This window comes from Trichechus manatus, unplaced genomic scaffold, assembly GCF_000243295.1.
Source record: "Trichechus manatus latirostris isolate Lorelei unplaced genomic scaffold, TriManLat1.0 scaffold00031, whole genome shotgun sequence".
NCBI classification, from domain to species: Eukaryota; Metazoa; Chordata; class Mammalia; order Sirenia; family Trichechidae; genus Trichechus; species Trichechus manatus.
Window position 1 is genome coordinate 7,755,454 of NW_004443967.1, and position 23,961 is coordinate 7,779,414.

The window sequence follows — 23,961 nt, forward strand, 5'->3', positions numbered from 1 at the left end:
ATGAGGGGCAGTTCTGTATGTCTTTTTCCAGATGGTTCCACATTTATAAAGGGTTCTGATTCACGGAGTGATAATAAATATTAACACAGATGCCATAAATATATATATATAAAATTGATTTTTGGAAAAAAAAAAGAAATCCCTCAACATCACGACTGTACAGAAAGTACTGGATCCTTCTTGGATTCTCTGGCACCCACAGCATTATTACAGTATCTGTGTTCATTTTACATTCAGAGGTAGATGCAAGAGCCTCAGGTTGCCCAAGTCTGTATGTGGTCTGGGTGTTGCCTATGCCACTGGGCGGCCTCAAGCAAGCTACTTCATTTCTTCATTGGAGCCCTGGTGGTACAGTGTTTAAGAGCTTGACTGCTAACCAAAAGGTCGGCAGTTTGAATCCACCAGATGCTCCTTGGAAACCCTATGGGGCAGTTCTCCTCTGTCCTATAGCGTCTCTGTAAGTCGGAATTGACTCGATGGCAATGAGGTTTCTTTTGTTTGTTTGTTCGGTTTTCTTCATCAATATATTGGGAATGTTAAACCAAAAGGTCTGTAAGGCTCCCTCGAGATCCAAACTTTACAACTCTGTTTAAAATCATCATCATCAACAACGCTTCTTGACTATCCCTTTGACTTGTTATTTATATCTTTTTCTTACAAAAGTAGGAAAAGAAGTTCTGAGTATCTGAGCTGACTGTTCTGGCTGTGGGCACATGGGGTTTAACTCTGTTTGGAAACAGTAGGGGATATTCAAGACCCAAGGTGAAGTGCACTCACCTTCTTCCTTCCTTCAAGGGTCCATCTGCTTTGCAAACATGGGGATCGCCATGCTGGAGCCAGCCCTGCCCATCTGGATGATGGAGACCATGTGTTCCCGCAAGTGGCAGCTGGGTAAGGACTGGGGCAGGCTCTTTTGATTCTGGAACTTTTGCCCGCAGGGAGGGCCCCGTCAGTGTAATCCTGTCAAGCTGTGCTACCAGGATGATTGCTTCTGTTTGACAGCTGGTGGCATCAGTGCTTAGGGCAGCAGTGAGCTTCAGGGTCTATTCTGGCTCCAGTTTTTGTACCATCCCTGATGGATGCAGAATGAATCTAGAGGCATCAGACCTGGGCAGAAATGAAAGAGGACAAATACATTCAGCATCTCCCCACATTCCTAACCTGGAGTAGTTCTCCCAGATGTACTTGGACAGCAATATAGTTTACGTGAGAGAGGCTAACAACAAATTTAGCTTTTAAGAGCGTGAATTTTTAAAATGATTTTTAAGTGAGAAAAGGAATACATGTTTATTATAAAAAAAATTAAAGTACACAAATTGAGGAAGTAAAAATCTAAAACTCCCATGTCCATCCATCATTCCCCTCCCCTCCGACCCACTTGTGATATCCATTGTTAACAGTTCTAGGTATCTTTTTCCAGATGGTTCTGCATTTATCATCATAGGTATGAAATGCTTAAAAACCCAACCCAAACTGAATCTTGTCATTTGCATTACTCTGTGATCTCTTGTTTTTCCTTCATGAAATATTGTGGTCATATTTCCACATCAGAATTACGTAAGTTTTAAATTTTATCAAAGTTCCACATGTACATAATTTTAAAAGTCATGAAAAAACAGCAATCTCTGCCCCACGCCTCCCCCCACCGCAAACTCCCTCCTCAGATTTTGGCCACCTTCACCTCTTTTAGATGTTTCTTCTGCTGTTTCCGTCTATGTTGTGAAGTAATATGTGTACACTGTTATTTTTTGATTTTCAATTTCTGACATTGTCCACTGGTGACCTAATAAAGTAGATGAGAATTTAATACTGTTGTTGCTCCATCTGAAGAAAATCAAACAACCAATCCACACATTTTCTCACCTTCTGTCCCCCTGACATACTTGTATCAGAGTTTTTGGTTAGATGGGCATTCAGTACTGACTTATCATGACTATGTAAATATTGTTCAAAGCTGAGTTATGTATGCGCTATGATTAATTTCCTTTTTTTTTTTTTTACAGATTTTTGTTTTTCTTGGAGTTAGTAATTGCCTCGCCTTTTCATTTTCTTAGTTTTCTATGTAGTATTTATGAATATATAAACTCTCTGGCAGAGATGAAAGGTCCTCTAAATTTGGTCAAGTACATCAGAAAACCAAACCTTTCTCTTTTTTTGCTTGTTTATGCACATTTGTCCTAGATCATTCTGTCATCCTGCTCCAGTCTAGATTTGCTGCTCTGCAGGCCATCGTAGGAGTTTTCTCCCTACCATTCTGGCATCTTCTCTGCCTCCTTTCTGTTCCCTGTATCCTTCTCTCCTGTATTCCTCTTTCTTTGTTTACTCCCTCATTATGATGGAGCACATCCTCCAGCTGCTTCCTAAAAGAGGCTTGTGGCAGATCAGGTCTTCATCTTCACCTTGCATTTGACTGACTTAATCAATTTGGGAATATAATCCTTGGTTGGAAATCGTTTTCCTTTAGAAGTTTGAGGGCACTGCTGTACTGTCTTCTAGCATCCAAGGTTGCTGCTAAGGAGGCCAGTGTCATTCTCACTCCCCATTCTCTCTAGGAGCTCAGAGCACCTTCTCTTCCTCTCTAGTTGATGAGCCTTCACAGTGGTGATTCGAAGTTGGGCTGTTTTCCTCCACTGTGCTACGCACTTGCTTGGTCAACCTCTTCACTTGGGAAACTCCTTCTTTTTATATGTTTATAACCATATGTATTTCCTTTACTGTGCATTTATTATGAAGGTACTTTGTCCTTTTTTTCCTATGGAGTTGTTTGTCCTTTGTTTATTGATTTTGTGTTCTTTGCATATGAAAAGATTACTCCTTTACCAATGTTTTGCAGCTATTTTCCCCACTTTGTTGTATGCCTTTTGACTTTATTGATGGTATTGTTTGCCACTCAGAACATTCAAAATGTCAGTAGTCCAGTTTAGCAATCTTTCTCTTTATGACATTGTGATCTCAAGTCAAATCCAGAAAGGCATTTCCCATGCCAAGATTATTTTCTTAAAAATCACCCATGTTTTCTTCTAATAAATTTATGGCTTGCTTTTTACATTAAAATCCTAAGTCCTTACAGAATTTAGTGTTACTTTTTTCTCTATGGCCAGCCAGTTGTTCTAAGACCATTTTTCAAGTAGACCGTCTTTTTTTCCCACTGACTTGAAATGCTACCTCCATCATTCACTAAATTACCATATAGCCTTGGATCTATTTCTGGATTTCCTCTTCTATTCCTTGACCTGCTTGTCGTTCATATGTCAATACCCTCCTACTTAATTACTGTAAATTTAGAATATTGTTTAATATCTGGAAAGACCAGTCATCTGTACACACATTTATTTACTATCCTTCCTAAAGATTTTTTTTTTAGAAATTCTTTCAATGTACATACTGATATCTTCAAATGGAGACTCTCAGTGCATAATTCAGCTTCGTCTTAGTTATCTAGTGCTGCTATAACAGAAATACCGCAAGTGGATTGCTTTAATGAACAGAAATTTATTCCCTCCCAGTCTAGGAGGCTAGAAATCTGAATTCAGAGTGCCAGCTCCCAGGGAAAGCTTTCTCTCTCTGTTGGTTCTGGGGGAAAGTCCTTATCATCAATCTTTCCCTGGTCTAGGAGCTTCTCAGTGCAGCGTTCCCAGGTCCAAAGGACTCGCTCCACTCCCAGTGCTTCTTTCTTGGTGGTATGAAGTCCCTTTACCCTGCTTGATTCTCTGTTTTATATCCAAAAGAGATTGAATCAAGATATCTAATTCTGTAGATTGTGTCCTGCCTCATTAATATAACTGTCTCTAATCCTGCTTCATAAACGTCCCAGAGGTTAAGATTTACAACACATGGGATAATCACATCAGATCACAAAATGGTTGACAACCACACAATAATGGGAATCATGGCCTAGCCAAGTTGACGCACATTTTTAGGGTACACAATTCAATCCATAACAGCTGTCATTTGCAATGTGCCCAGCCTTCCCTTAGTCAACCTTATTTTCCCTCAGGCCTCCAGCCTCTGCTGTGGTGTCTGCCAGATGCTGCCTCCCTCCTGGTTTAGGCTCTTCCCTGTGCTTCCTGCCTCACTGCAGTTGGCCTGGCTTGAGCACCACTCCCTTTGGGCTCTGCGTTGAGCTGCTGTGTTCTTTGATCAAACTATCCTTCCTTAAAACAAGCCCCAAACAGCTGGGGGTAGTGTGGGGAGTAACCACTAAGGAGGTTTCTTTTGGGGGTGATGACAATGTCCTGGAATTAATAGTGGTGGTGATTGCACAACCTTGTGAATGTACTGAAAACCACAACCATACACTTGAAAAGGGTGAATTGTACGATATGTGAATTATAGCACAAAACAAAAATAAGCTCCAAACAACAAGACTCTTCCCATGGAGATGGGGAGTTCTTGGAGCTCGGCTCAGGATAGTTTCTTAGCAGAAAATTGAGCTCTGGACATCCTGGCAGTCAAGATGAAAGAGGAAATCCAGTGACTTTCAAAGCTCTCTCTCTAAAAAAAAAAAAAATACTAACAAGCAGGATGGGTAGACTTTTTTCTAAAACTGAATCAGTGAATAGGTGTTTTGCAAAGGATGAGCAAACAGTCTTCTTGTGTTGTTGCGAATATCCATTGTCAACATTTGCAGAAGCCGTTCTTCCAGATTTTCATTTACTCTGGTCCTTGGGGTCTGTTGGGTGTCTAGGTGTTTAGGGGGTGACCTGGGTCCGGATGGGTCACGCACAGCCGAGTTAAGCTTGCTCCTTTTGTTTGAATGTGCTCTTGGGCCAAGATGCTTTTTCAGTGTTTCTGACGTGTGCACTTAAGTCACTTATGGTCCAAATTGAATGTGTTCTGGCCTCTGCAGGGCACTCGAGCTGATTTGCTCTCTTCCTCTCCAGACAGAGCCTTGGGGCTTTCTATATAGAGTCTCTCGAGCCAGTCAGAAAGCCCTGGGTCATCCGGGCTAGATAGGGGACAGCGGACTGCCTAGATTCCATCAGGAGATGATCTGCTGGGGCTTATCGTCCGGGCCAGATGCTTGCCTGCGGGGGACAGCTTGCTGCCCATTTCCACCAGTGAGCTTTCCTTCCGCCTGCGTCAGAGATGGGCTTTTCTTTATCAAGAGAATCACATTTCTATACCTGTTTCCTGTGTCAGCTACAGTGTGAGGGGAAGCACCTTACCTTGCTTGGGCCTCTGCAGCTTGCTGCCCACACTGCCAGAGCCCACAGGCTGCTCTGGCCCTGGTGAGAAGGGGCATATGGGTGACACAGTGTGGAGGACCCAGCAACCAAGAGGCAGGCCCAGCCCTTCTCCCGGGGTGACCTGCCCCTGGGGCTCAGCCTGTTACTGTTCAGGAGTCTTATGTGACCTCCCTCCAGGCCGGTGTGGAAAGGGAAGCCATTCTGCCTTTATGCTTTCCTAGTCGTTTCTGTAGAGAGATCACAATATTTGAAGTCAAAGCAAAACAGTTTTTTTATTGCATGGGGGCCACATGACTATTCTTGTTGAACACTGTGTTTTTTGTTTATTTTATTATGCTTTAGGTGAAAGTTTACAGTGCAAATTAGTTTCTCATTCAAAAATTTATACACAAATTGTTTTGTGGCATTGGTTGCAATCCTGCAATGTGTCAGTATTCTCCCCTTTTCCCCTTCTCTGTGCTGGCCACTAAGTGAGGCTGTGGGGAGAGAGACAGATGCTGTGGTCCCTGCCCGCAGGAGCCTTCTGCAATTCGGGGAAGGCCAGCAGGCCAGGGACATAAGCAGGGTAGGTAGGGGTTTGCATGGAGTGACAGGGCATAGAAATCAGACTGAGAGGGCTATTTGCCAAAGGTCTTGTTTTACAATTTCCATTTGATCTTCAAAACCACCCGTGAGGTGTGTATGCTGGAAGTGATTGCTGTTTCTCGGGCTCTAAGAGGTTAAAGTGACTCACTCAAGGCCACACGGCTAGTAGGGCTCAAGCTGAAATGAATCTCTTATTTCATTCCTCTTAATCCAGTGCTTCCTACTGAGACTCATGAGATTGGTTTTGCTACCTACGAGTATTTACTATCCATGGAAAGTAAGGAGCACCCTGCTCCTGGGTCCCACATGCGTGCTCGGCACCCACTTCAGTCGGGAAAAGTCACTCGTCTTCGAGAGTCTGTCTTCCTCTGGAGCTTGTCTGCTTCCCTGCCTTGAAGCGTTGGCTTCAGAGAAACACCTGTGCTTTGCTCCTGGAGTTAGGATCTAGCAGGAAGCTTGGCGTCTGGTTGGGTTCTGTGAACCCTTCCCTCAGACCTGAGCTTTTGGCAGCCCACAAGCAGGGTTTGGTTGGCTGGTGAGTGTTAGCCTGCATGAGGTTACATTTTTACAAAGTCAAATGCCAACATGTAACAATCGGAGAATTCGCACAAGAATCCAGAGTTCCAGCTTTTCAAGAAAAATCAGATCTTCCAGTACTGGGACCATAATCCCCCAGGTCAGTAATTGCCAGCAGAGAATGGCAGCTGCCCTCTTAGATGGGGCCTGGACCCTTTGGTTCCCCGCTGCATGTTTCCTGTGTTCTCCCTGACCTGGATGCCATGTCAGTAGCTCTTTATCGTGGTACTTGCGTTGTGTTTTCTTATACTTTGATTGCTTCATTCATTTATATACCTGCCTGACCCTTGTTGACAGTCCTTGGTTTAGACACTCATCCTGTGACAAAGGCCATCCTGATTAGTTATATATCAGGGTTAAGACAGTTCTTTAGAGCTGTGGGAAATCCTGCCCCACACCTTCCAAAAAAGCCAAATTCATTGCCCTCGAGTTGATTCCGACTCATAGTGACCCTATGGGACAGAGTTGAACTGCCCCATAGGGTTTCCCAGAAGCAGCTGGTGGATTCCAACTGCCGACCTTTTGGTTAGCAGTCAAGCTCTTAACATTGTGCCACCAGGACTCCCCACACCTTCCAGACTGGGTTTAAATGCCCTCTGGTTTGGGGAGCTTTGCCGGTTGCAGACTGTGGGTTCGCAGAGCACCGTGTGTGTACCTTTGTTATGTCCCTAATGCTGGCCATGTCACAGTTCACACGTCATCTGATTACATTCTTTGAAGACGCTGGTGTCGTGGCAAGAGCTATATGTGGTCATTGTCTCCACTGTGGCTCCAGTGCTGCACCGGGCACATGGCTGTTGAGTAAAAGTTCAATCAGATTGTACTGAACAATTATTTGGCTGCCAAATCTTGCTAAATGTGATGGCAGTGGTTTCCTGGAACACGAGATTAATTTGCTTTTTATTATTATTTCCCAGAATTACAAAGTCTAGAATGATTTGGTTTTGGATATGGCTTATGGAACTAATCGTTTCAGTTACTGCGTTGGAAGACTCAGCTTTTCTCAGGGTTTGATGGCTGACATTAGTGATGACAGAGGCATGGTAAAAGGCTAGTACTTCCTTCAAGAGATGATGGTACCTGTTCATTGGTGTGCTGGGAGGCTGCCTGGACAGGATAGGCCCCGTGCCCTGTGCATTTCATGTGTAGTGGGCACTCGCTGACCGTTTGCTAGGTTTTAAAAAAATTTAATTGTGGTAAAATATATATAGCAAAAAAGTTGCTATTCTAACCATTTTTAATATACAATTCAGTGACATTAATTACATTCGCCATGTTATGCAACCATTATCATTATTCATTTCCAAAAGCTTTATGTCACCCCAAACAGAAACACAGTACCCCTTAAGCAATAACTCCCCATTTTCCTGTCCCCCCAGCCCCTGGTAACCACTAATAAACTTTAGTCTCTATGCATTTGCCTATTTTAGATATTTTATATAAGTGGGATCATAAAATATTTGCTCTTTTGTGTCTGGCTTATTTCACTCAACAATGTTTTCAAGGTTCATCCATATCGTAGGATGTATCAGAACTTCATTTCTCTTTATGGCTGACTAATATTCCATTGTATTCATATACCACATTTTGTTTATCCATTCATCTGTTGATGGACACTTGGGTTGTTTACACCTTTTGGCTCTTGTGAGTAATGCTGCAGTGGACATTGGTGTACAGGCATCCGTTCTGAGTCCTCGCTTTCGGGTCTTTTAGATTTGCTAGGAGTGGAATTGCTGGGTCATATGCTAATTCTTTGTCCATTGCTGTTTTTTATTGAAGGATGTCGTTTGTCTCATTTAGATACACTGAGAACAATCATAGGATTGAGAACAGAGCAAATTTTACCAGCTCAGAATCAAATCTGGTATATCTGATTTCAAGAAAAATAATAAAAGTATTAAGAGTTTGAAAAGCAGTCTTTAGTAAAGTGATCGTCCTATTGTCCTGGTGATGATGCGGACAAGTTAGAGTTGACGTGGGCAAATCCACTTGCAGCTAAGCCTGGTCTGACTCGAGTAGGCCTTTCTATTGGCCAAGAAACCACTCTCAAGGCAACTGCTGCTCCCACGAGCAGGAAATCAGCTTCAGGCTCATCAGAACTCGGGAGGATGCAAGCTCCCTCTCCTGGGAGTGTGGGAAACCCCCAGCAGGAGGATGTCAGCCAAATACAACTTGGTCCTAAGAAAGACCACGTAGACAGTTATTGTTTTTCAACATGCAAAGATATTCATAAAGCTAATTGAAAAAAGCAGGATGTAGAACAGTAGGCGTAGTGTAATCCCTTTTTTTTTTTTGAGAAATAAATTCTGTGCGCGCACACGTATACATACAGACTTACAGGGGAAGCGAAAACTGAGGGGATACCTGAGTAATGAGATTTGGGATCATTTTAACTTTTTCTTTTTGCTTAATGTTTTCTGATTTCCTTGATGACTGTGTATTACTTCTGTAACCCCCAATAATAGAGGGAAAGATGGTCCATGCACAGATGCTACCATTTGTCACCTCACACATGAGGCCTCAGTGGCCGAGCTCAGCCCATCAGGAGCTGTCTGTTTGGGTCCATGCGTAGAGCTTGCGAGCAGACAGAGGTGGAGGCGAGATGGAGCATTTGATAGAGAAATGCTTTCATTTCTGAAGTGTTTCGGCAGCTTTGGGCGAATGCATCAGCCGAAGGGGGTGCAGACTGCTCCGCCAGCCGCCGGATATTAGCTGCTCGGGGGCAGGCCTCTGTGCTTCATTTCGTCAGCCGTAATCATCACTGCAGTGTCTACAATTATTAGTTTTTCTAACGTTTGACTGATATCGTACTGATAAGGTGTCCTTTTCATAAATTCACAGGCATTGCTTTCTTGCCAGCCAGTATCTCTTATCTCATTGGAACCAATATTTTTGGGATACTCGCACACAAAATGGGGAGGTAAGATTAAATGAAAACCACTCACTCCGTTATAATAACTTGGTTGTTGTTGTTAGACACCGTCGCGTCGATTCTGACTCATAGCGACCCCATAGGGCCGTAGCCCCATAGGGCTTTCTAGGCTGTAATCTTTATGGGAGCAGACCGCCAGTTCTTTCTCCCCTGGAGCTGCTGGGTGGGTTTGAACTGCGACCCTTTTTAGGTTAGCAGCTGAGCGCTTAGCCATTGCGCCACCAGGGATCCTAATAATGTAGTTACTTTAATAAAAATTCTAAGTGTTTCAGCCTTAGCTTTTACAAGTAATTGCTTTGGTTTCCATTGAAAGTTTGGACTGGGGAAAAGATTGAACACTCACTTATTGATGGCGTTTTTCTTTTGATAGATGGCTTTGTGCTCTTCTGGGAATGATAATCGTTGGAGTCAGCATTTTATGTGTGAGTAAAAAATGGCAATTGAAAAGTGGAAACAATCTGTGAGTAAAACATTTACCTGGGACAGGAGTCACCAAGCAACATCTTGCTGCAGTTAGAAATTTGTCACTATTTAGTTTTATTGTATCTTTCATTTTTTTCTAATTTTTCATCTTAAATTTTGGGCAATGCCCTCCTAACTGTATGTCAGTTGGAAGTTATTTAGAATGTTTTATTACATATTTAGATTTTAACTTCTTTTTAAAAAAATCATCTTAAACATTATAATCCCCTAAACGCTTTAGGACAACTAGCCTGTAACAATAGCAAGGTGTTTTTCTAGAATAAAGCAATGACCAATGTCTACTCCAAATGAGGCCTTCTTGACCTTGTCAGAAATTGGGTGTAGACTAGGCTGATCTTTGATGTATGGGGTAAACTTGTTTGTTGTGGTAGTTATAAGACACTTTTCAACCTTTGTTGTTAAAGATTTGGGGGGGCCAGTTCTTCCCCAAGTCCATCCGTCTCCTTCCTCCCCCTATTTCCTTCAGAAGGGAAGAGACATTCTAAGCCCAGGGAAGACATCTTTTTAAGAATCTCCAAGATGATTAAAAGTTGAATATCAGGAACTTATTTTAGCATACCATTTATTTCCTCTTACAGATTCCTTTTGCAAAAAACATTTATGGACTCATAGCTCCCAACTTTGGAGTTGGTTTTGCAATTGGTAAGTCACATGAGCCTTGTGCTTAGGTTTAAAGCTCTATTTTCCCTACTACTAGGAATGATTTCCTCTTACTCTGGCAGACTGTAGTTACTCAACCTAAAATTTCTAGAAGCTCAAGAGGAGCCTGTGGGCAGCTTAGCTCAGGTACGCTCTGTAGATGGTCCACATCAGGATACCTGCTTTCATGCAGTAGTACATTTCTCTCCTGAAAACCAGCTTTCTCAAAAGCCTAATGTTTACTGAAGCAAACTGATACTGCATGCTGAGCTTGGGCAAACAAGAGAATCCTTACACAGAGTCCATTTATTTGTGCCCATCTCTGCCAACAGAGTTTCTGATGAAGCTGAGGGACAAAGACTTCACGTACATTTTTCTATTGGGTTTGGAACAAAATGCAGACTGATACATTGATGTCTGCCTGCCTGTGCTGGAGAAATTTTCACAGGCAAAGGAGAAGGCTTTGAAATGTGAGGAACAATAACCAATATATTAGGGGAAATCTTGTTGACATTTTGGATTAATAGTATGCCTTTCTCATTTACAGTATACAGACTGATAATGATAAACGTAACTGTTAAATCCATCACAGGATGAGGGTGGGAATTTAACCTTTGAGTGGTGCAGGAGAAGGAAGGAACGGAGACTTTTCTGACCGCCCCCAACTCCAGGATAGGTTCCCGTGTGTGTGTGTGTGTGTGTGTGTGTGTATGTGTGTATGTATGTGTAAATGTAAATATGTGTATACATATATATATGTATCCTTCCACCTGACCTTTGTAACACCAATCACAATGGTAATTAATTTTTCAACTCTCTGCTTAATATCTAGCTCTTGTGTTAGTTTTGTCCACACCTGTGTCCCCAGCATCTAGCACATATTAGGCGATCAGCAAATACTAGTTGAATGAAAGACATTTCACTGTCTGCCTGCTTCTGATACATGTGGGGCTGAGAGAGCAAACTTAGAGCACTCCATGAGTGTGTTCACAGGCATTATCTCATTAGCCAATCATCACCATCCCTATCTTACAGATGAGGAAACTGAAGTTCAGAGAGGTTAAGCATGATCATGGTCCTTCAGCCAAGGTTTGAACCCAGAACTCTAAAACTCTAAAACGTGCTCTTTCTTTATGCTACCTGTCCTGACTATTCAAGAGACCAAAGATTCTAATCCTGGGCTGTTGGTTTTTTTTTAATCAATGAAATGAGCAAGCCTCTTTTGGTCTTCATTTCCTGAGTAGGGCCAGATGATCTCTCATGTCCCTCAAACTAGCAAGGGACAAGTGGATCAGAAAGTAGGTGGACAGTCAGGAGTCAGGAAAGCACAAAGGGGAAGCAGGCTCGGGATCCACACAACCAGGAACCAGCAACTCCCCTGGATCTGAAGAATGGCCAAGTGAGTCACCAGAGGACTGGTGCCCTCAAACAAAGGATGGGCCAGTCAGACATTGGAGGACCAGGTGAGGCAAGGCAGAGACCAGGCAAAGGCCGGACTGACAGGAATTCAGACTGCATGCAGTACAGGGTTCCAGTCCCAGCCAAAGGCTATAGATGGTCTGGCCTCAAGACTTGCAGGTGGCAGTGACAAAAGGGGAAAAGTTGGCAGGATAGTGAGTTTAGGACACAGTTCCATGACATTCAGCCCATGTGGTTCACATCAGTTTTCTATAGACTGTGTTTCCTGACTGCCCACAGGAATGGTGGACTCGTCAATGATGCCCATCATGGGCTACCTCGTAGACCTGCGGCATGTGTCCGTCTATGGGAGTGTGTATGCCATTGCAGATGTTGCATTTTGTATGGGATATGCCATAGGTAAGGACATTGACTTTGCAAAAGAAACTTTTACCTCAGTGCATGACAGCTAATGCTTATTAAAAATTATTTGCATCTTTCTGTCTACAAAATATTTGGAGAGAGCTTTATCTAATTCTCTGTTTCCTTCAAGGTCCTTCTGCTGGTGGGGCTGTCGCCAAGGCAATTGGATTTCCATGGCTCATGACAATTATTGGAATAATTGATATTCTTTTTGCTCCTCTCTGCTTTTTTCTTCGAAGTCCACCTGCCAAGGAAGAAAAAATGGTAAGAAAAATTTAGGATGCAATGAAGCATTTCTTCTTGATCATTTTAGCATGATCTTCTGGATACCTTCCTCCTGATTTTATTCTAAAACATGTTCCAAACGTAAATGGTAAGAGTTCCTTTTAGTTTGCATCACATAGGGCAGTTACTTCTTTTATTATATTGGACATTATATTTACAAATTGGAAGTGTGAAGTTATTTTTGTACTTAATTAGCAGTCAGTATAGCTTTTTGTCAACAAAATAAAAACGTGTAGTAGTTTAATTCAGTTTTCTACGTTCTTGAAAATCTTGGACAGAAAAATGCCCAGGATTAGCCATTTGTGGTATTTTTTGCTTTCCTCCCAACACTGTCTTAGTCATCTAGTGCTGCTGTAACAGAAATATCACAAGTGGATGGCTTTTAAAAAAAGTAATTTATTTTCTCACAGTCTAGTAGGCTAAAAGTCCAAAAACAGGGCGTCAGCTCCAGGGGAAGGCTTCCTCTTTCTGTTGGCTCTGGAGGAAGGTCCTTCTCATCAATCTTCCCCGGACTAGGAGCTTGTCTGTGCAGGAACCCCAGGTCCAAAGGACGTGCTCTGCTCCTGGCACTGCTTTCTTGGTGGTATGAGGTCCTCAACTCTCTGCTTGCTTCCCTTTCCTTTTATCTCTTGAGAGATAAAAGGTGGTGCAGGCCACACCCCAGGAAAACTCCCTTTACATTGGATCAGGGATGTGACCTTAGTAAGGGTGGGGTTACAATCCCACCCTAATCCTCTTTAACATAAAATTACAATCACAAAATGGAGGACAACCACACAATACTGGGAATCATGGCCCAGCCAAATTGATTCACACATTTTTTGGGGGATATAATTCAATCCATGACAAACACAGCATTAATAGTTGGTGTCTTCGTCCTTACTGAATTTGTAAGATTCTGGAGATGGTTTTAGTATAGATAACGTTCCCTTGAGGAACCTTTTTTTATGCATCTTTGGGCACGCACGTGAGCATGTAGAACCTTTTAATTCATCACTTTGTGGCAGAATAATACTGATAGGCAAGTTATAGTGTAGGGTATAAAATGTCCCGCTTTTGAACAAGTTCACATTTCTTGATTCTAAATTTGAATTTTGAAATGCAGCATTCATTTTAACCTTTCTGAGATATTTAACTTACCCAGAAAGAGAAGCTCAGTGTTTCTGATAATAATCCATACTTAGGGATGGGACTCCTTATCTTTGAAACATCATTATCTTTGATACTCAGGGAGCTGAAAGAAGAGTGCCTTGGATTGAGAATGAGTAAGAGAGATGAACAAGGCAAGAGGAGATGGTGTTTTTGTGTTCATGAATGGATGTGAGGTTCATTTGTGATGTTCTCTTGAGAGTACATCAGAAATTCTTTCTGATGGTTGAACTGAGTGGATCTTATGCTTTGGCATTTCCTGAACTGCTTTTTTATGATTTTCGCTGATGAGTTAGTGGTTTTAAAGATAGAGACCCTAAAGTTAGGTTATGTGCAGCCTATATTTGTCTTGGGCATTTTTTGCATTCATTAATTCATTCAGCATGTTTTAAAAATGTATCCAGCTCTAGTCACTGGCCTTGTGCTCTTGATGAGTAGAATTTAACTAGATAATTTTGAAATAGTCATGACACATTTGACTCAAAGAAAAGGAGTGGAAATAAGCCATCCCTTTCTTCTTTCATTTTCCTGCTCTTCACCTCGTCACATTCAGATCACCCTCGTCATTTACAGTCTTGTGTAAATGCATCCCAGCTCTGAACAACCGTAGTGCTTTATTATACATCTCTGAGGGGACTTTCCTGTTTTCCAGCCTCCACCAGGGTTGTGTAAGTTCCTGATCCATCTTTGTTCGGCTGACTTCAGAACAGTATCTTGCCCAAATAGGGGTCAAACAGTTCTCAATGCAACAACTGAAAAACTGTCATTCTCTTACCTCCATATCAATTTGATTATGGCTGAGTGAAGGTTACTCTCAGCCCTTTTTGACTGAAAGATAATTACCTGCAAATGCTTCCAGCACCCAGGAGATGGTGTAAGATTCTTGCAGATAGTGAGGGGTTGGCATGGGCTGTGGGCTAACCACTCTACTGATCCTAGCACTTAGGGGCTGTATGATTCTCAGTTCCTCCTCCTCTGTTACCTGGGAGAAACAACAGCATCTGCCTCCCTTGTACCATTGCAGTGAGGATTAAATGAAAGAATCCCAGCAGAGTGCTTACCCCAGACTGGCACATGGTAAATGCTCATGTGTTACTATTTCCAGTATCACCCACTCTTCTTCCTTGCCCTCGTCTAACTCTCTGACTTACCATCACCCTGTGGTACCAGTTTCTTCCCTTTCTTCCCTCTGTGAGGTGAGAGCTTCCTGTTGCCATACAGGCCCCAGAACTGCTGAGCGGGTGCCCCAGCCAGGGCATGGACTTCAGTGGCCGCCATGTTGTCCATTTGTCGGCAGCCCCGTGAAGTCTTATCTGAGGTTTTGGAGGAAATGAATGAGGTCAGAGGACGAGCAGGTGGTTTACTTGCTCAGCCAGCTGCCACTCTGTGTTCCACAAAACAATTGTCAGAAGGCAGCTTCAGTGCCCCTTTTCTTCCCACATTTAAACCAATGCCTTAGGTCATTTTAAAAAAAAAATGCTGAAGAAGTATAAGAGACAATACTGAAAAGCAAAGCAGTAAGAATTACAGGTTTCCAGAAAGCCATTTTCACTGCAAAACATCAAAATCCTTAACAAGTGCTTAGCAAGATGAATCATTAAAAACTTGAGAACATGTACACTGCCCATAATTGATGCCCGTAATTGAAGGCTTTAAGTCAGATGCCATTTGACTGGCGGAATAGTAACATGTGAGTGTAGCAGGCCGGTAGCTGCCGCCTACTCAATGGGCAAGCAGAGCAGGAAGGAACAGGGTGGAGGCTGATAGCCCCTCATGATAACAGCGAGTGAGGTCAGGATGGCAGTGCCACGGAGGAGAAGGAATTGATTAGTGTGCACTTGAGAAAATCTGATACGCACAGGCACTGGTGCGGGACGAGAGAGCCGAAACAAGGCACACAGCTCTGAGCAAACAATTCTTTCATTAGGTAGCCTTCTTATAATGAGGTGTTGGACTTAGGGGGTTTTGTATTGAAAGATCGAATGCTATTTTCATGGATTACAAGTCATAAAATTATGAACTAGTATGTGAGCACTGGAGTGTTTCTTCCACTTGGTTTTATAGAGTTCTGTTTTTTTGTAATCAGTGTTATTATATATTGGTTGAGGGACTTATCCAAGTCGCTGTGCAAGTATAAGAAATAGCCACACTGCCATTTGTTCCAGTTATAAGACAATTACATATGGCAGCCCTTCATGCTCAACATACTCAGCTGGGAATAGCTGCATTCTGAGATGGATTTTTTTTTTTTTTCCAGGTTGAAGGATTATTTTTAGAGATAGAGTACGTTTCTTACATTTTGCTCTTGAAGTTTCTAATTGTTGCCCACACCGGAAAGCAGTTGGTTTAAGGACCACAGCTTTCTTTTCCCAGGTGGCTCTTTTTCCTGTGTTCTGGAGGCTGTGGTTCAGGCCAGATCAGGCAGCCAGGGACTGACCCGCTCTGCAGCCCACCACCCAGCAGGAACGAGACTGAATATGCTCCGCATGTTATAACCCACATAGAGAGATTTGCCCCCTTTGCAGGGCATTTACAGAGTGGATGCAAAACCATCATTGTTTTTTCGTTATGCTAGAGAGAGTAAAACTTTTCTACCACCCAGGCCTGATACCTTTCAAAGTCTCATAGCCTGAAACTCTTACCTGTTAATGCTTTTACTTTTTCAATTATCCCAGCTTAATACTGGCATTACTTTTAGACTTCATTTGACCCACACGTTTTGATGATCTTGGCTATCCTGACTTTGCTCTGTGGCTGACATGGAACTAGGCATTTGGCAGAGGCTGGGCAGCTAACCAAAAGGTTGGAAGTTTGAACCCACCAGCGGCTTTGTGACGGAAAGACTTGGCGCTCTGCACCTATAAAGATTACAGCTTAGAAAATCCTGTGGGACATTTCTGCTCTGTCACATGGGGTCACTGTCAGTCACAAATCAACTTGACAGCACCTAACAACAACAACAGGGCTCAACTATGAGTAATTGGGTTTGCTCTTAATTCAAAGTATAGCCTCCCCCCTTTTCTTCTCTTCATCTGAGAGCTGAGTACATCTTTCTCCCCACAGCAATCCACAGAGTGCTGGTCTAGATAAGCTGACTGCTCCGTGGCCACACCTTATACCTGTCACTCAACACTTCATGCTGTTTCTGCCTCTCTTTTCATGGCATCTTTGAAATATTTCATGCCATCTGGCTTATTTAATCATGTATAACTGTACAATATATTATTGCAAATAAATCTTTCCAAAGAGGTTCAGAAGCCAGCAAGCTAGGTTTTAAAAGATACAGTCCTGACTACTCACCTTACAACATACAAGATTCAAGGATAGAAAACTTCTTTACCAAAAATAAATAGGCCGTGTTGACCAACAATGTTTGGCTGAACTGATACATTCTGAACGTTGAGTCTGTGTGCGGCCAGCTAACCGGTCTGCCTGAGCATCTGCCCTTACAGCACTTTTTATTGTGTCAGTATTACGTGCCCAGTACTAGGATCTGGGGTCGTCGGGCATTCTACCTACACGTGCATGCAGGGCTGGTGGTGGATGAACCAAGGGATGGGAAGCAGTTATGAGTAAGTGGAGTGACAGCCTTCCTTTACAAGGCTGCCTTGCTGCCTTTGGGCCAAGTGATGGTCACACGCCCTTGCCTGGCATTCAAGTCCCTGCAGTCTGTCTCCAACCAAGCTTTCCAACTAATATCTCACTGTACCTTGTCATCACATCTCTGTGGTGGCCAGGCTGGCTTATCCCGTGGCCTGTTTTACTTAATGTTCCCTTTGGTAAATCATGCTTTGCTCATTCTCACCTCCCGTGCTATCCAAATCCTTTCCATCTTTCAAGGCCCAGCTCAACTCCCACCTCTTCCATATAGCTTTCCCCAAGCACTAACCACAGTGGGCATTGCATCTGTGAACCCCAGAATACGTCATTGACTCACGTGGTTGTTGTTAGGTGCCGTCGAGTCAGTTCCAACTCATAGCGACCCTATGCACCACAGAACGAAAACACTGCCTGGTCATGCACCATGCTCACAATCGTTACGCTTGAGCCCATTGTTGCAACCTCTGTGTCAGTCCATCTTGTTGAGGGTCTTCCTCTTTTTTGCTGACCCTGTATTTTACCAAGCATGATGTCCTTCTCCAGGGACTGATCCCTCCTGACAACATGTCCAAAGTATGTAAGATGCAGTCTCGCCATCTTTGCTTCTAAGGAGAATTCTGGTTGTACTTCTTCCGAGACAGAGTTGTTTGTTCTTTTGGCAGTCCATGGTATATTCAATATTCTTCTCCAACACCACAATTCAAAGGCGTCAATTCTCCATCGGTCTTCCTTATTCATCATCCAGCTTTTGCATGTGTATGATGCGATTGAAAATATCATGGCTTGGGTCAGGCACACCTTAGTCTTCAAGGTGACATGTTTGCCTTTCAACATTTTAAAGAGATCTTTTGCAGCAGATTTGCTCGGTGCAATGCGTCTTTTGATTTCCTGACTGCTGCTTCCATGGATGTTGATTGTGGGTCCAAGTAAAATGAAATCCTTGACAGCTTCAATCTCATGTGGTATCTGTACTAAAAGGTAGGTTGCTGGTATAGGATCTTCGCTAACTAGGAAGCTCTTTAAGGGCACTGATGTGCAAAGCTTAGAGGTGCCCAGTAAACTGGCCAGCTGTTTAACTGTGCTGTGGTGTTAGATAATGACATGCAACACGTTGACACCACTGTCACGTGAGGGTGGTGTGCCGAAGAACCAAACCAAACCTATTGCTGTTGATTCTGACTCATAACGACCCTATAGGACAGAGCAGAACTGCCCCATAGGGTTTCCAAGGAGCACCTGGTGGATTTGAACTGCCGACCTTTTGGTTAGCAGCCATAGCTCTTAACCAGTACGCCACCAGGGTTTCTGAGGGTAGAGTAGGGACAGGACTTTCCTATTTCACCTGCTTGGTCTCTCTGCTCCCCACAGTGATTCCTGGCATATTTCTTTGAGAATCACTAATCCAACGAAATGGAGCATTTGGCTATTGGGTGGCAGGGGGCGGGGTATGGGGGAACAGGATTAAACACATCCACACAGGGAGATTGGTCATAGTGTACAATGTCTAGTGCCCCAATTATTTTTAGAAACTGTGCTCTTTATTAAATACAAGTGTCAATTCACTTGGCAAGAAGCATACTAAAAAACAGAACTGAGTTTGCAGCTGGCGAGTTGGGTTGGCAGCCTAACTTAGAGGGCAAAGGAGACCTTATCAGTCACACAGGCAGATCCTTTTAGAATTTCTTGGGAAACGGTAAATGGGTTAAACACTGAGTGGAGTCATAGAAGCTTATCAAATCTGTGGGATAAGAACTGGGAGTAACAGCTAACAAACACCAAAAGATAGGTTGCAATAGGACAAAATAAGGTAAATTTTAATACAGGTAAACATTCCCATTTAGTTTTTTTAAATGCACAGGAAGATATTGGAGAAAACTGGCTTAGTTCACATGAAAGAGGAAAACTCCATGAGACATGCCTAATGGAAAAAGAGAATGTTTTAGTCACACACAATGCCCACTGCCTGTCCTCTGCCTTCTTCTGACTATGCCGTGGAGTGTTACAAGAGTAGACTTTGCCTTCAGGCTGCCTGGACTGACATCTGGCACATTCTAGCTGTGTAGCCCTTGGTCAAGTTCTTCCTTTCTGTGCCTTTCTTCACCCTACTACACAGTGTTATTGTGAGGTTGAGGTATTGCATCTAAAATGCTCAGCATGTCTTGACACACTAAATGTCAGCTGTATTATCAGACTCTGCTCCGTTCAGTACACCTGCAGGAGGATAACGATTACAAGTGCTTATCAACTGAGGATGCAGTTTGAAAGCAATGCATTGCTTTGTCTTCAGTCACACTGTTGTTTAATATTCAATAACAATAAAGGAGGGATGAGATTTTTATGTTCATCTGAAGGGGGATGGATTTAAAAAATCATACATTTGAGCTAGAGGACAGCCAGGATTTGGAGAGAAGCGGTCTGGAAATCACTTTATGAAAAGATATGGGCCCTGGGATGTTTGGCCTAGAGAAATCTGATGGGCCGTGGTGATCGTCTTAACAAATTGTAAGGGCAGACTGTGGAGACAGCTGGTACCAGAACTGGATCTGTTAATCTGGAGACAGGTTTTAGTTCAGCCTCAGGTACATTTCTGACACCTGAGAGCTCTCCCCATTAAGGAGTGAGCGCATCCTCACTCAGTGTATTGCTACCATGAAGTCTATAAATAGAAGTCAGACTGGGTGATCTTCAGGCTCCTCCCATCCCAGTTCCAAGATCCTACCTCTTCCTAAACCTAGCCTGCATACCCCTTGCTTCGTGGTGTATAGGTTCCCCAGAATTGACTTGTGGCCCTTGACAGGTATGATGAAAAGACCCCATAGAGACCACTTCTGCTAGCTCCTGTTGCCTGGGATTTTCAGTGTAGAACTGCAAATCTAGGCCAGGCACCTGGCAATCGCTCCCAATGACTGGTTAACGGCAGGTGGTACTATACACAGCTTCCAAACTAGTAATCCTCGAAAACAAGTAGGCTAAAACCATCTTAATCTTTATGAAACAAGAAGTTAATACACCTCTACTTTGCTCTCTTTTAGGCTATTCTCATGGATCACAACTGCCCCATTAAAACAAAAATGTATACCCAGAATAACATCCAGTCATATCCAATAGGTGATGATGAAGAATCTGAAAGTGACTGAGAGCCTCCAAAGTCATCCAAGTATTAAATTGTATAAAACAGTGTTTCCAGTGCAATGACTTATCCAGCCTGTCTTAGTCATACCATCTGTCCCTTGTTAAAGAGTAAAGCAACCAAAGGTTCTTTTCCATGGTTATGATCGTTTGCCAACAGCCTTATAAAGAAAAAGAAGCTTTTCTAGGGTTTGTATAAATAGTGTTGAAAACTTTATTTTATGTATTTGGTTTTATTAAATATCATACAATATATTTTGGCAAAATAGGTATAGTGTAAATCTATAAATATTTGAATCCAAATCAAATATAATTTTTTAGCTTACATTCACGAACACTTGGCAAAAAGAAAAATCCTCTATTTTTTCTGAATATTGGTAATGAGTGTTTACAACTAAAGCACACATTATCTCTGAGACTCTTCCAACAATGAGAAGCTAGGAGGAAGTCTGAAAAAGAGAATCAAGTAAGACAGCATACATTATACAGTGACTTGGAATGTGTGCTGAGTTATTTAACTTGTAATTATTATCAATGTGTTTACGAATTAAATGCTAACTATCTCAAGTGGACAGGACATGAACTTGAGTCAGTCATCTTTTGGACTTACCCATAAACCTTAGCTGGCATAGTTTTCGGTGTAATCACCTACCTGTAAACAGATGGTTATAAATTATGTTTACGTGTCCTGTGGTTGGCAGCAAACATTAATGCTGATAAGGAAAAAATAGTAAATGCTCTGAAAGCACAGAAAAGTACAGAAACATATAGCTGTGAACAACTAGAAGGTTTTCCTTTAAGATGTATGGTAGATTGTTTTGTTGGAGGAAAGAAAATTGAGGGTATAGGTATGCTCTTACACTGTTGAGGTTGTTTAAGCATGATAAGATAAATCAACATCTAATTCAAGTTTTAGAAATCTGCAAGGGTAGTGAAGCTGCTATGACATGAAAAATCAGACTCTACTATTTTTGACCTCTTTGGAGGTCATGTGTTTTCTAGAGATCTATTAATTTTGGGTTTTCTGAAAACTGTTCCATTTTTCAGGCTTCTGAAAGTTGTTCACATCAATGTGAAAACATTTTAAATGAAGCAATGAAATTGTTGAATTGCATGTTATGAAAATAGGTAAAAGTAATAGTGGTTAGGACACACCTCCTTTCACAGGTAGAAAAGGAAAGCCAAACATCTAAAAATGTCTGTGTTAACATATCATTTGTGCTGTGTAATGTAGTTTTTCTAAGCATGACAACATCGATGCGCCTTTTCAATGTAACAGCAAATACTGTGTTAGTGAAAATTGCCTGTTTACATCAAGTTTTGTATGAGTGTTTGGAGTGTGAAGACAGTGTGGAATGTCAAAATAATACTTGTTAATTCTGCAGTTCTGTAATCATGAACAAAAATTACCTCTTGTCAGTTCGTTAAGCTAAAATTGTTACTGTTTACTTGGGACATCAAGGAGAAAACACTTTAGAATGAAGATTCTTCAGTCTTATGACTATTTCTTATTCGCTAGGAATGCAGCTACTACTTGTTTGCTTTATGAAGCTCTTACCAATGACTCAGAGTCTGGTTTTTAAGTGCGGTGTGTTTAAAGCAAGCAGGATTCCTATTTAATTATTTGCATTGGGCAACTTACACAGATCTGCTGTTTTGGAAAGTGGCTCTGGAGGCACTCTTATATGCCTAAAATGAAGCAGGATTATTTTCAATAGGAGAGCTTGAAAAAAGAACATCTTATAAATCCATTCTCTTTGAGGGTGTGTGGTTTCCCCGCTACCCACAAGCACAATTTATTCCTATTTTATTTTTGCCTTTAAGGCTTCAGTGTCTTCAACAATGACTGGTAAAGCCCAGGCCTGCTGTTCATCCCAAGGGATGACGTAAAAGATAATGTGTTTTCCAAGACTGTTTTGGGAGCAAGAGATCAGTAATATCTGAGGGGGTTAAAAAAAAAGAGAGAGAAATGGTAGGTCTTTGTGACTATTATTTTGGGTTAGCAAGACTGAAAAGAGAAGTGTTTTTTATTGTTTATGTATCAGAACAAAGAATATGCAGTGCTCTGAACATTTATTCTTGAACAGAGGTGGTTTCTATTTCTACCTGGTAATACAAATACAGGTAGTCCCCAACTTACGACGGGGTTCTGTCCTGATGACTCCGTCTTAAGTTGGTTCTAAGTACCATTTTTTTGTTTTCATTATTATTGCCTTTTATTGTCTATATAGATCTGATCTTTGAACATCTGTGAGCGAACATCTGAGAACATCAGAAAATTACGTGTGCAATATTGTATGTAGTACATATTACGATAAGATGTACAAAAAAAAAAAAAAAAATCCCCCAAAACAGCTGGTCGTTAAGTGCAGTTCCTTGTAACTCAAATACATCATAAGTCAGGGACTACCTGTAACAAAAACCCTAATGAGGTACAGTGAATAATCAGTTCTTTCTTTTGACTGCTAAGTCTGTCTGTCCAAGTCATGTTTTAGCTAGTTTACTTAATAAATATTCTGAACATTGTACTGTGCCTGTTTGTATTCCTTTATAAAGCAGACATGGTTATAATAAAATACGTAACACGGTATTATTTTGACTGTGGATATTTAAAAATTATTCTGTTCTGCTTGCAGGCATCAGGTGGAAATCTACTCCGGGTTATTCTGAACCATACTTTTTGGCACAATTTATTTTAAACTATAATATAGCTACATTGTGCCAATGTGGAAAAACCGGCTTATCATTGTAACTCTAAAGTTGCAATATTGTTGTCTTAATTTGTGAGTAACCATCTGATGAAAGTAACAATACGCTGCCATTGGACACAGTGCTGCTTAACCGGGCCCCATGGAGTTTCCATAACTCTTGAAACTGGGGACATTTTGAACGGTGTGCATGTGTTTATCTTTCAGGGGTGAGAGTCCATAGCTTTAATCAGATCTCAAAGAAGACTGATGATGATGCAATAAGGGGTTACAGGAGTCCCCTTCCTTTTTTAAAGAAAAAAAATTTGTCACTTTAGAAATGAATATATTTTAAAATGATTTTAAATTTATTAATTTTAGGGGATTTATGGTCTTTATATCTTTACTATTTTACTATTAAAAAACTCACTGCCGTCAAGTAGATTCTGACTCATAGTGACCCTAAAGGACAGAGCGGACTGTCCCATAGGGTTTCCAAGGAGAGCCAGGTGGATTCGAACTGCTGACCTTTTGGTTAGAAGCCGAGCTCTTAACCAATGTGCCACCAGGGCTTCATTTTATTATTCAAAAAAACTAAACCCGTTGCCATCAAGTTGATTCCGACTCACAGTGAGCCTACAGGACAGAGTAGAACTGCCCCACTGGGTTTCCAAGGAGCAGCTGGTTGATTCGAACTGCCAAGCCTTTGGTTAGCAGCTGAGCTCTTAACCACCTCACCACCTAAGAGGCAAATACAGCTAAACCTGTGAGAGCTGGAACTTGACAAGTCTGCCTTGTTTTTCTGGGTCTCGCGAGTTCTCTGCCTGACAGGGTGCAGTACTACCACTTTCCTGTTGCTCTCTACTAGTGGAAAATATTTGTTTTC

At 42.0% G+C, this 23,961-nt stretch overlaps 1 protein-coding gene across 2 annotated transcripts in view; it reads left to right on the forward strand.

Moving 5' to 3' along the window:
• SLC18A2 (solute carrier family 18 member A2) overlaps window positions 1-22,740 on the forward strand; it is a 38,055-nt gene extending 15,315 nt beyond the window's left edge. Inside the window, exons 9-15 of one of the 2 annotated variants that reach the window (XM_004374880.2) lie at window positions 796-891; window positions 9,192-9,270; window positions 9,653-9,704; window positions 10,344-10,407; window positions 12,103-12,222; window positions 12,356-12,489; window positions 20,292-22,740. In XM_004374880.2, coding sequence (XP_004374937.1) covers window positions 796-891; window positions 9,192-9,270; window positions 9,653-9,704; window positions 10,344-10,407; window positions 12,103-12,222; window positions 12,356-12,489; window positions 20,292-20,396 — 650 coding nt within the window. In that variant the 3' untranslated portion in view covers window positions 20,397-22,740. Of the gene's footprint in view, window positions 1-795; window positions 892-9,191; window positions 9,271-9,652; window positions 9,705-10,343; window positions 10,408-11,439; window positions 12,035-12,102; window positions 12,223-12,355; window positions 12,490-20,291 lie in introns of those variants that run through there. The other variant, XM_023729987.1, reaches the window with a different exon arrangement.
• Window positions 22,741-23,961: the final 1,221 nt, after the last annotated feature.